At 42.4% G+C, this 13,063-nt stretch overlaps 1 protein-coding gene across 4 annotated transcripts in view; it reads right to left on the minus strand.

Annotated features, from left to right (window-relative positions):
• The window catches only part of AIFM1 (apoptosis inducing factor mitochondria associated 1), a 774,257-nt gene that overhangs the window by 616,276 nt on the left and 144,918 nt on the right, over positions 1-13,063 (minus strand). For all 4 annotated transcript variants that reach the window (XM_044057008.1, XM_044057010.1, XM_044057009.1 and 1 more), the window contains exon 3: positions 4,624-4,726. In XM_044057008.1, coding sequence (XP_043912943.1) covers positions 4,624-4,726 — 103 coding nt within the window. The remainder of the gene's footprint in view (positions 1-4,623; positions 4,727-13,063) is intronic.

Consider the following 13,063-nt stretch of genomic DNA (forward strand, 5'->3'; position numbering starts at 1 on the left):
ACAAATATTTCTGGGCTAAACTTGGACAGGCTGCGTGTTGTTTTATAAACATGCTGTTTAAGTGGCTGTGCGAGATGTCTAGTTGTACAGATTGTTTGATGGTTGCTTAGTTGCTGAGAGAGTGATATTGTACCTGTGGTAGTGAATTTGCTAGGGTCTATCACTGTAATCCAGTCTAATAACAAATTTGATATATTGCTATAATGTGTGGGACAATTTATTAGTTGTGTGAAACCATCCAAATTCATGCTAGATGTAGAAGAGTTAGAAGTCGTGTCCAACCAAATGATACTGACCACCTAGTATTATTTGTTCTTGCGAAATTGTTATGAATTATTATGGATATCCAATGCAAGATACATTCCAGAGTAGCTGTATTATTGCCCAGAGAGATGTAAAGGACAGAAATACATATTTGCTTAAATTCAGAAAAATTGTTAGAAGCTCTGAAGAACTGAATTTTAGAATTAGTTTGCTGTACGGGGAAATGTGGCAGTTGTTATTGGGAAATATTAGAGCAATGCTACCACCTTTCTTCTTTATATGGTTATTACAGATGGAGTCATTTAAGTCAAGTTTCAGGTAGAGCGAGAATATCAGGCTTGTGTTGGTTTAATCATGGCATGTAGTTCAGTAGTTATACTTCTTAAGCTTCCAATACTTATGTCAGGAAAAGTAAGATTACTGGGACTGGGCTTTATCATTGTGAGGTTAGAGAAGCATTTGGAAGAGAATTGTCTTGAAGTCGGTTGAGATAGGCAGGACCAGGATTAGGGTGAATGTCTCCTCCAAGGAGGATTTTAGAATATATGGGTATTATTGATTCTTGTTTTTTTAAGAATATTTTTCCACTTAATTTTATTTTGATTTTAGCTGAACTGGAGTTAATCAGTCTATATTTTGGGTAATGATGAGGGGCACCATTAAACAGGTTTGTTGTGACGTGTGGAATTGCAGTGGTGATGGACAGGTTGACAGGCGAGATCAGACAGGAGTCCCCATGGACTAGGACGTTTACAGATGACATTGTGATCTGTAGTGAGAGTAGGGAACAGGTGGAGGAGACCCTGGAGAGGTGGAGATATGCTCTAGAGAGAAGAGGAATGAAGGTCAACAGGACTAAGACAGAATATACGTGCATGAATGAGAGGGAGGGCAGAGGAATGGTGAGGATGCAGGGAGTAGAGCTGGGTGAAGGTGAATGAGTTTAAACACTTGGGATCAACAGTTCAGAGTAATGGTAAGTGTGGAAGAGAGTTGAAGAAGAGAGTGCAGGCAACATGGAGAAGAGTGTCAAGAGTGATTTGTGACAGGTACCACTAAGTGTGAAAAGGGAAGGTCTACAAGCTGGTAGCGAGACCAGTTATGTTACATGGATTGGAGACAGTGGCAGTGACAAAAAGACAGGAGTCTGAGCTGGAGATGGCAGAGTTAAAGATGTTAAGATTTGCACTGGGTGTGATGAATATAGACAGGATTACAAATCAGCATTTTAAAAGGTTAGCTCCGGTTGAACAGTTTGGAGACAAAGCCAAAGAGGCAAGATTGCATTGGTTTGGACATGTGCTGTGGAGGGATGTTGGGTATATTGGAAGAAGGATGCTAAGGATGGAGCTGCCGGGTAAGAGGAAAATAGGAAGGCCTAAGATAAGCTTTAAGGATGCGGTGAGAGAGGACATGCAGGTGGTTGGTGTGACAGAGCAAGATGCAGAGGACAGGAAGAATGGAAACAGATGATCTGCTGTGGCGACCCCTAACGGGAGCAGCTGAAAGAAAAAAGTTGTGATGTGTGGAAAGCTTAGGTAGGAAGTATGGATAGGTGATTGGGACCGAGTTAAAGAGATATTGAGAGGTATTACTGAGTCATAGTATGAAGGGAGACAGCTCAGTAGGAGGAGAAGAATGGTGTATAAGGTAAGGAGTAGCATGGTTAAGCAAACAAATCTGCATTTTACTGATGGCAAGTAGTGGGGGACTAGGAATCAAGAAGTTGCAGGGCTGTAGGATGTTTAATGGTGGTGGAGTCTGAAAACTGGCAGAAGGTAAGCAGGAAGGAAGTATTTTCTATTGAAAAAGAGTTAGGTAGCACTGTTAAATTCTCTTACGATTCTGAAAAGCAAGAAATAGAGGGGTTTGAAAGGACAGACTATGAGGATGTATTTAGGATAGGAAGTAGTGAGGGTTAGAAAAGTACCTTCCTCTAATAAAGTAATGAATTTCATTTTCTTAAGCAATTCTCTGGTGAGTTCTTAGACTGCATTCTTTTCACCACTTTTATTTATTTAACATTTGTTTACCAGGAAATCTGACTTGGAACAAAGCCAATTTTCAGCAGAGGCCCGGGGAGAAAAGCTCCAGACACGTCTTTGTAATGTGGGAGGAAACCGGAGCACCTGGAGGAAACCCACACGAACGCAGGGAGGACATGCAGACTTGGCACAGAAGGCTACACAGCCGAGAATCAAACTGGAGAACCTCTTTGTATGAGGCGACAACACTACCGGTGCACCACTGAGCCATCACTTTCATTGATTTTTTTCCCTACTTGATTTTTGCTAGGCTCTTTATCTTTCTCCATGAGTCCAGTTTCGATGCACTTTGTACACCATGAACACATTTATACATTACTCACTAATACGTGTATTTAACTTAATCCAATTTTTGTGTTCTGGATTTTAACAGTTACTTGCTTATTACAACCATCCTTTCAATACACTACATGGGGAAAAAAAAGAAAATCTTCCTTTCTTCCTTTGTCATCATGATTTACTCAAAGCCTTTTTAAACAAGAGAAGATAATAACTTTAGACTACAATGAGCCATGAAAGAAAATGAAAAAAACATCATCACAACAGTATAGTGTTTGTGGTGCTAACAGAGTGAAGAACTGATGGTGGACATGCACAACTGCCTTTCTCACATTATGTTAGCGCCTCTGAAGGCACAAGACCAGTGTTGGTCTCATAAGGAAGACAGAAACAATTAAACAACTCATGACTGCGCAAAAGGAAGAAAACATATGTCCCTCCCTGAAAGAGATTTAAAATAACTAGTTCAGTTTTGCTCTGAAAGAAGCAGTATTATCCTTAAACAATCACCATACCTGAAATGAACTTACCAGCTTCACGGATATAACTATATTTACTATTACCAGGTAACAGAAACTAACAAAAGTTACAGATTCAATAACCTTGAAGAAACTTAACTGTAACTCCGTGCTGATATTCTCTACTTCCCAACCACATATGAAGACAATTTGTCAAAGTTCCCTGAGTTGTTTGAAACTTAAAGAACACAAGTCTGTATTCAACATTGGCTCCAAGTGTCACTGGTGTAAAACGTGGTTCAACAGACTCCTTTTTAGTGATATGACCTACTTTTTACAATTAGAAGAACACATTCTGTAGACCATCTAAGTCACACACATACTTACTACGCAACATTTAGTTTACTCTCTACCACTGTCCACAGATATCTAATGATGGTGCATCTTTCTAAAGCTCTGCTCACTTATTTTGTACTCATTTATATATTTTTTGCTTTGCCTGATGATGCCTCACTTACTGACATTAAAGGAGAAGTCAATCCTACTGCACCAGGTATGTTATGTTTTAGACCATCTTGGAAATGTATTACCCAAACAGCAATTATCATCATACCTGGTTATTCAGAAGTCTATTCCCCAATTCAATATCCGAGAACAATCAAAAAGAGCAAGAAAAATAATTCCTAGTAAAAAATCCTGGGCGACACTGATGGTAAACTCATCAGGATGGGGAAATCACCTGCACACAAACCCACACACTTCCTACATCCTGCTGCGTAACCAATGTTTCATTCAATGAAATTGGTACGAATTGAGAATTAATGCATTTTTATGTGCAACAAGTGCGTTATGCAGACTATTGTTCAATGACTTAAGGTCAAAATAAGCACCATCCCCTATCAAGCCTTTATCAACTGCTAGTGTTAACTCTTTAAATAATGCTGTAGGAATGAAAAGATAAGATCTCTCCTTAAAAATCCAAAACACTCCATATATAAAAGAGAACTGGGTCCACTAGGTCATTCTGCTACTTTCTATGCATTTACACAAAATAAAGGTCAGCATGATGGGTCTGAAATTATCCAACGTACCATTCTGTTATGTACCTAACAGTTTGTTGTTCCTTCCACCCCAAACATTAAAAAGGAAACATAGGAATATTTGAGATAAACTGAAATGCTCTGGAAATTATCAGTGAAGGTTCAGAATGTTCCACTCCAAACAGAACATGTTACTCTCCACTTAACTTTGACATCTGTGGCCCATACTATAATCTTTTGGGGATACTGATACAGTAACTGGATGGAAATGCCTGTAAGTTCATTGCGTTATATACTTCAGGTATTATGAGCTGTATCTGTGCAATCTGGGCTGTGCCTGACAGTGGTCATTGCTGATCAGTGTCTTACACTGGCAATTAAACAAATACACAGTTTCATCAAATAAACTGTTTTTAACCCAAATCTCTTCTTACTCAGCTGCACAACACCATATTTCTGCAACAAACACCCTCCATACATTTATCATTTTTCCTAAGTTTTCATCATTCATAAGATCACAAATCTGTGAAAAAGTACCTGCAGGAGCTGCAACATTCTGATCTCTTTCTTCTTTGGATTTTGCAATATCTATTATTCTTCTATCATACCTGATCTTGTCATCTTTTAGTGTGCCATATACCTGTTAACGGAAATCAGCAAGAGAATTATCACATAAGGAAAAAGTAACTTATCAAGTGGAAACTGCAGAAAAAAATCTAAAAATCACACCAGATAACCTTTACACAAACATGCAAAAAGTACAGTTTTGTACCTACCATAAATGTAGATGTCCGATAGGTATGCATCTGCAGTCCTAACATATGGGTTGTCCTGCCTCAGGCAGCCCTTCGGTCGGCCGGATTCCAAAGTCTGGTCTGGCCTCGGCTGATGTCGCACTTCACCCGACGTCATAGCTGCTGGTGTATAAAGGCATCAGCCGACGCCATTTTCCTCAGTGTTTCTTGCCCCAGATGCCAGGTGCCCTCTAGGAAGGCTAAATTTGGATAAATGCAGATAATTCCAAACAGTAGAGAGCAAAAAATATATACATATATATAGATACAAACAAATACACCATAATAGATTCCCCCAGCTAGCTAAAAGAGGGGTAAGTACCCTAGGAATACCACAGAGGGGAAGGAGGGTGGGTAATCCTGACTGCAGATGCATACCTATCGGACATCTACATTTATGGTAGGTACAAAACTGTACTATGTCCTTCAAGGATGCATCTGCAGTCCTAACATATGGGTAGAATACCATAGCCAAACTGGGGGAGGAGGCACTAAGATAATGATGGTGTAGTTAAGATCCCTTGCAAAGCAGCAGTTGCAAAACCTGCTCGGGATCTGGAGTATAAAGGAAGATTATAATGCTTGGCAAATGTATGCACGGAGCTCCAAGTAGCAGCTTCTAAAATGTCTTTGGTAGCCACTCCTCGTAGGAAAGCTGTAGTGGTGGCTGTAGCACTTGTGGAGTGAGGCCTGATATTTTCAGGAGTAGTCTTTCCATGAAAAGAATAGCAGAATCTAATGCAATTTCCTATCCATTTTGAGATTGTCTGTTTTGAAACTGCTTTTCCTTGCACTCCTGTTGCATATGCTACCAGAAGCTGGTCAGTTTTTCTGCTGAGCTTAGTTCTGTCCAGATAGTAGCGCAATTGCCTGTGCACATCCAAGGTGTGTAGTAGTCTTTCCCCCCTGTTCTGTGGGTTGGGGAAGAATGCAGGTAAATGAATAGCCTGGTTCAATGATACCCTGGAGACCACCTTTGGCATAAAAGTAGGATTAGTTCTCAGAGACGCTCTATCCTGATGGAAGATAAGGAAAGGCTGGACTGCCATTAATGCCTGTAACTCAGATACCCTTCTTGCTGAAGTGACTGCTAGCAGGAATGCAGTTTTCCAAGTTAAGTACTGTAAGTCTGCTGTTGCTGCTGGTTCAAAATGGGGAAGTGTTAATTTTTCCAGCACAAAGTTGAGATCCCATGCGGGTAGAGGTGGTTTCCTTGGAGGCTTTACGTTTTTGAGTCCTCTCAAGAACTGCCTGAGTAGAGGATGAGAGAAGACAGGACGATTCATGTTGTACTCTGCTGAAATTGCTGAAGCATGAATCTTAATGGAGGAGTAGGACAGGCCATTGTGGAACAGTTCTGCTAAGTATTCCAGGATGTGTGCTATGTTTACCAGAGACATTTTCTCCCTTTGCTGCACTCCAAATGAGGAATCTTTTCCATTTGGCTGAATATGTTTTCCTTGTGGAGGGTCTGCGAGCCTCCAGGATAATGTCCTTAACCCTCTGAGACAAATCTGGTTGATTTTGTTTCATGCAATATTCCAAGCAGTTAGCTGCAGTGTTTTCAAGCTTGGATGCAGGGTCTTGTAGTTGTTCTGTGTTAGAAGTAATGGGCATAGAGGTTGAGGCCATGAGCGTGCCCGAGACATGCTTCTCAGTAGCGGGTACCAATGTTGTCTTGGCCAGTCTGGAGCTATCAGGATTACCTTTGGCTGCTCCTCTCTGATCTTCAGTAGAACTTTGTACATCAAAGGAAGAGGTGGAAATGCATATGCTGTCAGGTTTTTCCAGCTGAAGGAGAGGGAGTCCACCCTCCAGGCAAGTGGGTGGTATACTCTTGAGCAGAATTTCTTCAATTGGTGATTGTGTGGGGAGGCGAACAGGTCTATCTCTGGCATTCCCCATTTCTTTGTTATGGTTTTGAAGATATCTGGATGCAGCATCCATTCGTGAGCATCCGTGGTTGTTCTGCTTAAGGTGTCTGCTAGTGAATTTTCTTTTCCTGGTACAAATCTGGCCTGCAGTTGAATGTTGAGATTCAGGGCCAAATTCCACAGGTCCATTGCCATCCGGCATAGAGGGTATGAGTGTGTACCTCCCTGTTTGTTGATGTACCACATCACTGTGGTATTGTCCGTCCTTATCAGCAGGTGGCCTTGTTGGAGGAATGGCCTGAATGCCTGGATTGCATGTTTCACTGCCAGCATCTCCTTTAGATTTATGTGTAGATTCAGCTGGGTTTTGGACCATAGGCCTTGTATACACCTGTCTTCCATGTGCGCCCCCCAGCCTAGGTCTGAGGCGTCCGTGGTGATGGTCTGGCTTGGATGTGGTTTGTGGAAAGGCAATCCTCTGTTTTTCTGACAGGCCTGAGCCCACCACAGGAATTCTTTTTTCAGGCATGGAATAATTGGAATCTGGGCTTCTAGACTGTGCTTGTGTTGAGACCATACATTCCTTAGGTACCATTGCAACTTCCTCATATGCAGCCTGGCATGTGGGATCAATATTATGCAGGATGCCATGTAACCCAGGGCTTGCAGGACTTTCCTTGCAGTAAGCTGAGTTTGTGTTGTTAATGCCATGAAATAGACTGGTAGTTGCTTTTGTTTCTCCTCTGTGAGAAAAGCCATCTGAGTTGTTGTATCCAGTTCTACACCCAAAAATGTTATCCTTTGGGATGGTACTAGCCTTGACTTTTGAATGTTGACTGTGTATCCCAAGGCTTGCAGCAGTTGTATGACATTGGCCAAATCCTTTGTTAATTTTGTCTTGTTGCCCGCTTGTATTAGGCAGTCGTCCAGGTACGGGTAAATTTGAATTCCCTGAAGCCTGCAATGAGCAATTACTGATGCCAGGCATTTCGTGAATACTCTGGGCGCAGTAGACAAGCCAAAGGGCAATGCTGAGAATTGATAATGCTCTGATCCTGCAAGAAATCTGAGGTGTCTTCTGCAATCTGGTCATATAGGGACGTGCAGGTATGCCTCCTTGAGATCTAGAGTCACCAGCCAAGACTCCTTGCCCAGCATGGGAAGAAGTTGCTGGAGGGTCAGCATTTTGAATTTTGGAACAATGAGGTATGTGTTCAGAGCGGACAAGTCGAGAATAGGTCTCCATTGTTTTTCTTTTCTTGGTACAAGGAAAAGCCTGGAGTAAAATCCTTGGCCTTGTTCCATAGGCGGTACCTTTTCTATAGCTCTCATCCTTAGTAAGTTGTTGATTTGTCTTAGAGCGTCCGTTTTTTGGCTTGGTGGTAGGTTTGGCATTCCTCTCTTTTTTGGTAGAGTGTGGAAGTGAAACCTGTAGCCTTTGTCTATTGTTTGTAAAGTCCATTTGTCTCCTGTAATGTAATGCCAGTTGTCGGAAAATAAGGCTAGTTTTCCGCCCAAGGGTGCTTCCAGTTGTTCCCTGGTAGGCGGAATCAGAGCCAAGTCATTGTGTCTGTCCTGTGGAAGTGGTTGTAGTTGTGGCTGTGGCAGCACTTCTCTGGTTGGCAGATTGCCACTGACGACCCCTGTAGGCACCCCTAGATTGACCTCTGCCTCTTGGGCGTCTATTTCTGCCTCTCTGCGCTCCGGAGGTGTCTGGAAAGGACCAATTCTTCGAAGGCCAATTTCTGCTAAACCTCGGTGGTTGGACCTGCAAAAAATCCTGGACTGTTTGGACAGATTTTGCTTTTTCTTCCACTTTCTTTAGAACCTCCTGTGCAGGGGAGCCAAACAAACTTTGTTTCTCCATAGGAGCATCTAGGAGTTTTGACTTAACATGGTCTGGTAATGATTGCTCTTTCAACCAGGCATGTCTTCGAATTACTGCTCCAGTCATAGCTGATCTAAAAGAAGCCTCCAGTGCATCATAGCCACATTTTAAAAAATGATTACTGACCTGCTGAGAGTTATGTACCAAATCCTGAAGGGACTTACGGTCTATAGGTTCAGGAGAGGACAGTTTTTTATTTAGCTGGTCTAACAGAAATTCCTGGTACTGAATCATGTGGAATTGACAGTTTAAAGCCCTGGCCGAAAGAGTAGCAGATGTATAAACCTTTTTACCCCATCTCTCTAATGCTCTAGATTCCCTATCAGAGGGAAGAGGGTTTTTGGCAGAGGCAGCTGCAACACCTTTAGGGCCCTGAGAAATGGTTTCTGGGTCTGCAACATGAGCCTTATACAAGTGGTAGTGAGTGTCCGGGACCCTGTAATATCTGTCAAGTTTGGCAGGGGCCGGAGGAAGAGAATCAGGGGCAGTACTGGCATCATTATATGCATCATCAACAACTGATAGTACAGGGGGTATGGCTAAAGGCCTATGTTGTGGTAAATGTAAAAAAGTCCTTAGCCTTTTCCTTGAATCTGAAAAATCCTGGCCCTGCCATTGGAAATGTTCCCTCATAGAGTGTAGGGTTTCCCCAAAAGAAAATTCTTCAGGAGGGGAAGCAGAAGGAATGGAGTCTTCTGCATCAGAATCCTCATAAGGTGAATATGGGCCTTCCTGATGGTCAGAAATATCCGAGTCATCCGAGGAATAGTCTGTAGAGAGAGGTTCAGGGGGTTCAGTCCTAGGCCTCTTATCTGGAGGAGGTTGAGAGGCCCTGTCTGGGTGAGGTTGGGATCCCCTGATCAAAGAAATAAGATCCTCAGCCAGGCTGAGTATCTGGGAACTAGAGGTAGGCCTGTGAGAGGGAGCATTTGTAGGCAAAGTCTTAGAAATTTTGGCTGCTTTAGCCCTGGAAAAGGCCTTGATAGACAGAGGCCGGGGGTCTAGCAGCCCCACGTGCAGGAGTAGAGATGTCTAAGGGAATAGTATCTGACAAATCCTGGGTGCCTGCTTCTGTAACAGTGATTTCTGTAGCCGATTCAGCCATGGCCTGTGTGGCCTCGGTTATCGGTGGCCTGCTTTCGGCCGAAGGGAGAACCGAAGACTCGGTTTCAGCCGAAACAGAGACACTCGCGGTTGGCCTAACCGTGGGTTTCAGCCGAAACCGCGGGCCGCGAGTGTCGGTCCTTTTCCTTGCGTTTTTTAGCTAATTGTGTAGTCGGAGTCTCCGACGGCATTTTATATGCAAAAGCGGGACCAAAAAACTCTTCGGCAAACTCCGACCGACGTCTAAGCGTCCGTCGGTTGAAGGAAGCACAGGCTAGACAAGCTGATACATCGTGGTCTGGGCCTAAGCAAGGAAGGCAGTAAGAGTGGAAATCCTTATGAGGTATTTGTTTCCCACAAGTTAAACAATTATTTACTTTGTCTGACATCGGCCGAGGCAAGAAAGAGTCCCCAACGGGGTACTTAGCTTTTTTAGAAGTCTTCGGTAGTAGAAATCTCTGGATCTGACCGACCGGCACTTGCGAACAGCTTCTGCTTCGGGCACCGCGCGGCAAGAAAGACGGAGGAAAATGGCGTCGGCTGATGCCTTTATACCCCAGCAGCTATGACGTCGGGTGAAGTGCAACATCAGCCGAGGCCAGGCCCAGTCTTTGGAATCCGGCCGACCGAAGGGCTGCCTGAGGCAGGACAACCCATATGTTAGGACTGCAGATGCATCCTTGAAGGACATCTTGTAAAAGATCACCCTAGAAAAATGGAAAATATTAACCACTTGGTTATGATAAAGTAAAAAAAAAAAAAATAATAATAATAAATCAAGAAAATACATGATGCAAACAAAATGGTAAAACTGTTTCACAAATAGTTTTGTTTCATGAATTTATTTTATTCTGTCTGATGCACAGCAGACTTGCCCAGAAAAAGTAATCTACTCCTGCAATACATCTAAAAAGGACAGCATGCCCTGTAGTATGCTGGGTCTACCTGAAAATGCCGACAGTGCACAACACCGACAACGAAGAAGACCGACAGTTGAGAATCCCGACGCTGAGAAAACTGACATGTTAAGGTAAGTGTGCGATAGGGACAGACATTAGGGTCAGGGTGTGGGTAAGGTGTGTGATAGTGACGGACATTAGGGTAGGGTGCGGGTCAGGTAAGTGTGAGATTGTGACGGACTTGAGGGTTAGTGGCAGACTAAATGAGTTAGGGTGCGGGTAAGGTAAGTGTGCGATAGTGACGGACCTTAGGGTTAGGGTTTGGGTTAAGGTTAGTGCATAGCTAGTTGTGTATGTAAGGTTTAGTGTAAGTTTGTAAGGTTTTTGGTGTACTTGTGTTGTGTGTGTGTGTTTTTCGGGAAAGGCATTTGTTTTGTTGATTGTCGGGATTTTGGTTTGTCGGGCATGTGAATTTTTGTGTTTTCGAACTTTTTTTTTTTGTCATTTTTTTCGTGTCAGTTATTTCGTTGTCGGTGTTTTGTCGTGTCAGTGTTATCATGTAGACCCAAGTATGCTACACCAACTATTTAAGACACTGCTGTAATAACCACAATGGCCCTAAATCTATGACGGGATTTCAAACACAATGGAGCCAAAGCTACTATCTTAAAATACATTAAATTACTCATTTACCACCCCACCTAAAAAGATACAAAATAAATGCATAATGATGAAGCCACAACGATTTCAGTAAATGACACACTCTCCAGCCATTTTTTTTAATTTATGACCAGTGACGTAATGGGTGTTTCTTGGCCCTTGGACAACCAATTATCAAAACTCCATCTCCATGCAGTCAAGGCCATCTGTTCCCCACTTGGAGTTAATCCTTAAGGTTCTGGCTCTGACATACTAAAATGCAAGTTAGGATGAGTTTGTTTTAAAATACATTAATTCCACTAGGCAGAGAAACTCCAAAGAGGTTAGAGGAAAAGCCATATCTAGAGGTCAAAGTATACCAGGATCCTGTAAGCACTCATTCCTCTAGAAGTCTAAGGATGGGATACGGGGGGAGGGGACTTGAAGAAGAATGAAAATGAACAACACGTTATGGCAAGTACATAACTTCTTTACCTGAAGTTGTCAATTTTCATTCTATCTTCAACTACTGGGACAGAGTCCCTAGCTACCGGTTTCCCAGGTGGACTCAAGGAAGGATATTCTTGAACACCACAGAACCAAATGATGCCCTACCTCTGGAGACCAGATCTAACTTATAATGAGCAACAAAGGTATGGGGAGTAGTTGCTGCTGCACATATATCATCCATGGACATTGTTGACTGGAAAAACTGTGGCAGTTGCCATGGATCTAGTGGAGTGTGCTTTCAAGGAATGTGGAAGAGTAATTCCAAGTTTAGTATAAACGATGGAAGTACAATTTGTCAACCACTTTGATAACGTAATCTTAGAAAATGGTTTTCCCAAAGTTGGTTCAGAAAATAAAAACAAACAACTGGTCAGCTTTTCTAAATTTCGCGGTCCTATGCAAATACAAGCGTAATGGTCTATGAACATCCAGTAGATAAAAATATACTCTCCTTTGTTGGTAAACTAAGGAAAGAACACCGGTAAGTTAATGGTTTGATTAATAATGGATTCTGACACCACATTTGGCAGAAACGAAGGATTAGTACATAAGGTCTCTATCTGTGGAAAATCAAGTATGGAGGTTTAGAGGATAATGCTTGCATCTCGGAAATTCTTCTTGCAGAAGTAATGGCAACCAAGAAAACTGCCTTCCAAGTAGGACATTTAAGGTCACATATAACTACTGTTTGCTGGTTCAAAAGGGGATTGTGAGACAAATTACAGCATCAGATTTCATTTCAATGGAGGGGTAGGATCTTTAAAAGGAGGCCTTTGGAAGAGTGTACATTTTAAGAAGGTCCTGCTCAACTTGTGAGAAGCTATAGAGAAGCCATTAAATCCAATGTGACCAGTTGCACTTTTACTAGCACCATTTAGAAATAAGTGCACTACAAAGTCCAAAATGTAATTGACAGAGGCTGAAAAAGGGTTAAGGTTGTGCTGCTGTGCCCAAATAACAAACCTTTTCCATTTACTGAAATACGTTTCTTGTCGAGGGTTTACAGGAAGATAAAATTATACGATGAACAGGTGAAGAGAGCATGGACTGTCTGGCTACTAATGGAACTGGAAAAGCTAAGCAGTCAGCTTGAGGTTTGGTATAGCTGTATGCATCATACTTGTCAGGTGAGACAGGAGGTCTGGAGTCGGATCTACATTCCATGGTGTTGAGGCCGGAGGAAGGGAAAAGTACAGTTTTGTACCTACCATAAATGTAGATGTTCGAGTGTATACACTGCTGCAGTCATTACACTTGGGTTATCCTGCC

This window comes from Protopterus annectens, chromosome 15.part0, assembly GCF_019279795.1.
Source record: "Protopterus annectens isolate FY-2018-M chromosome 15.part0, PAN1.0, whole genome shotgun sequence".
NCBI classification, from domain to species: Eukaryota; Metazoa; Chordata; order Ceratodontiformes; family Protopteridae; genus Protopterus; species Protopterus annectens.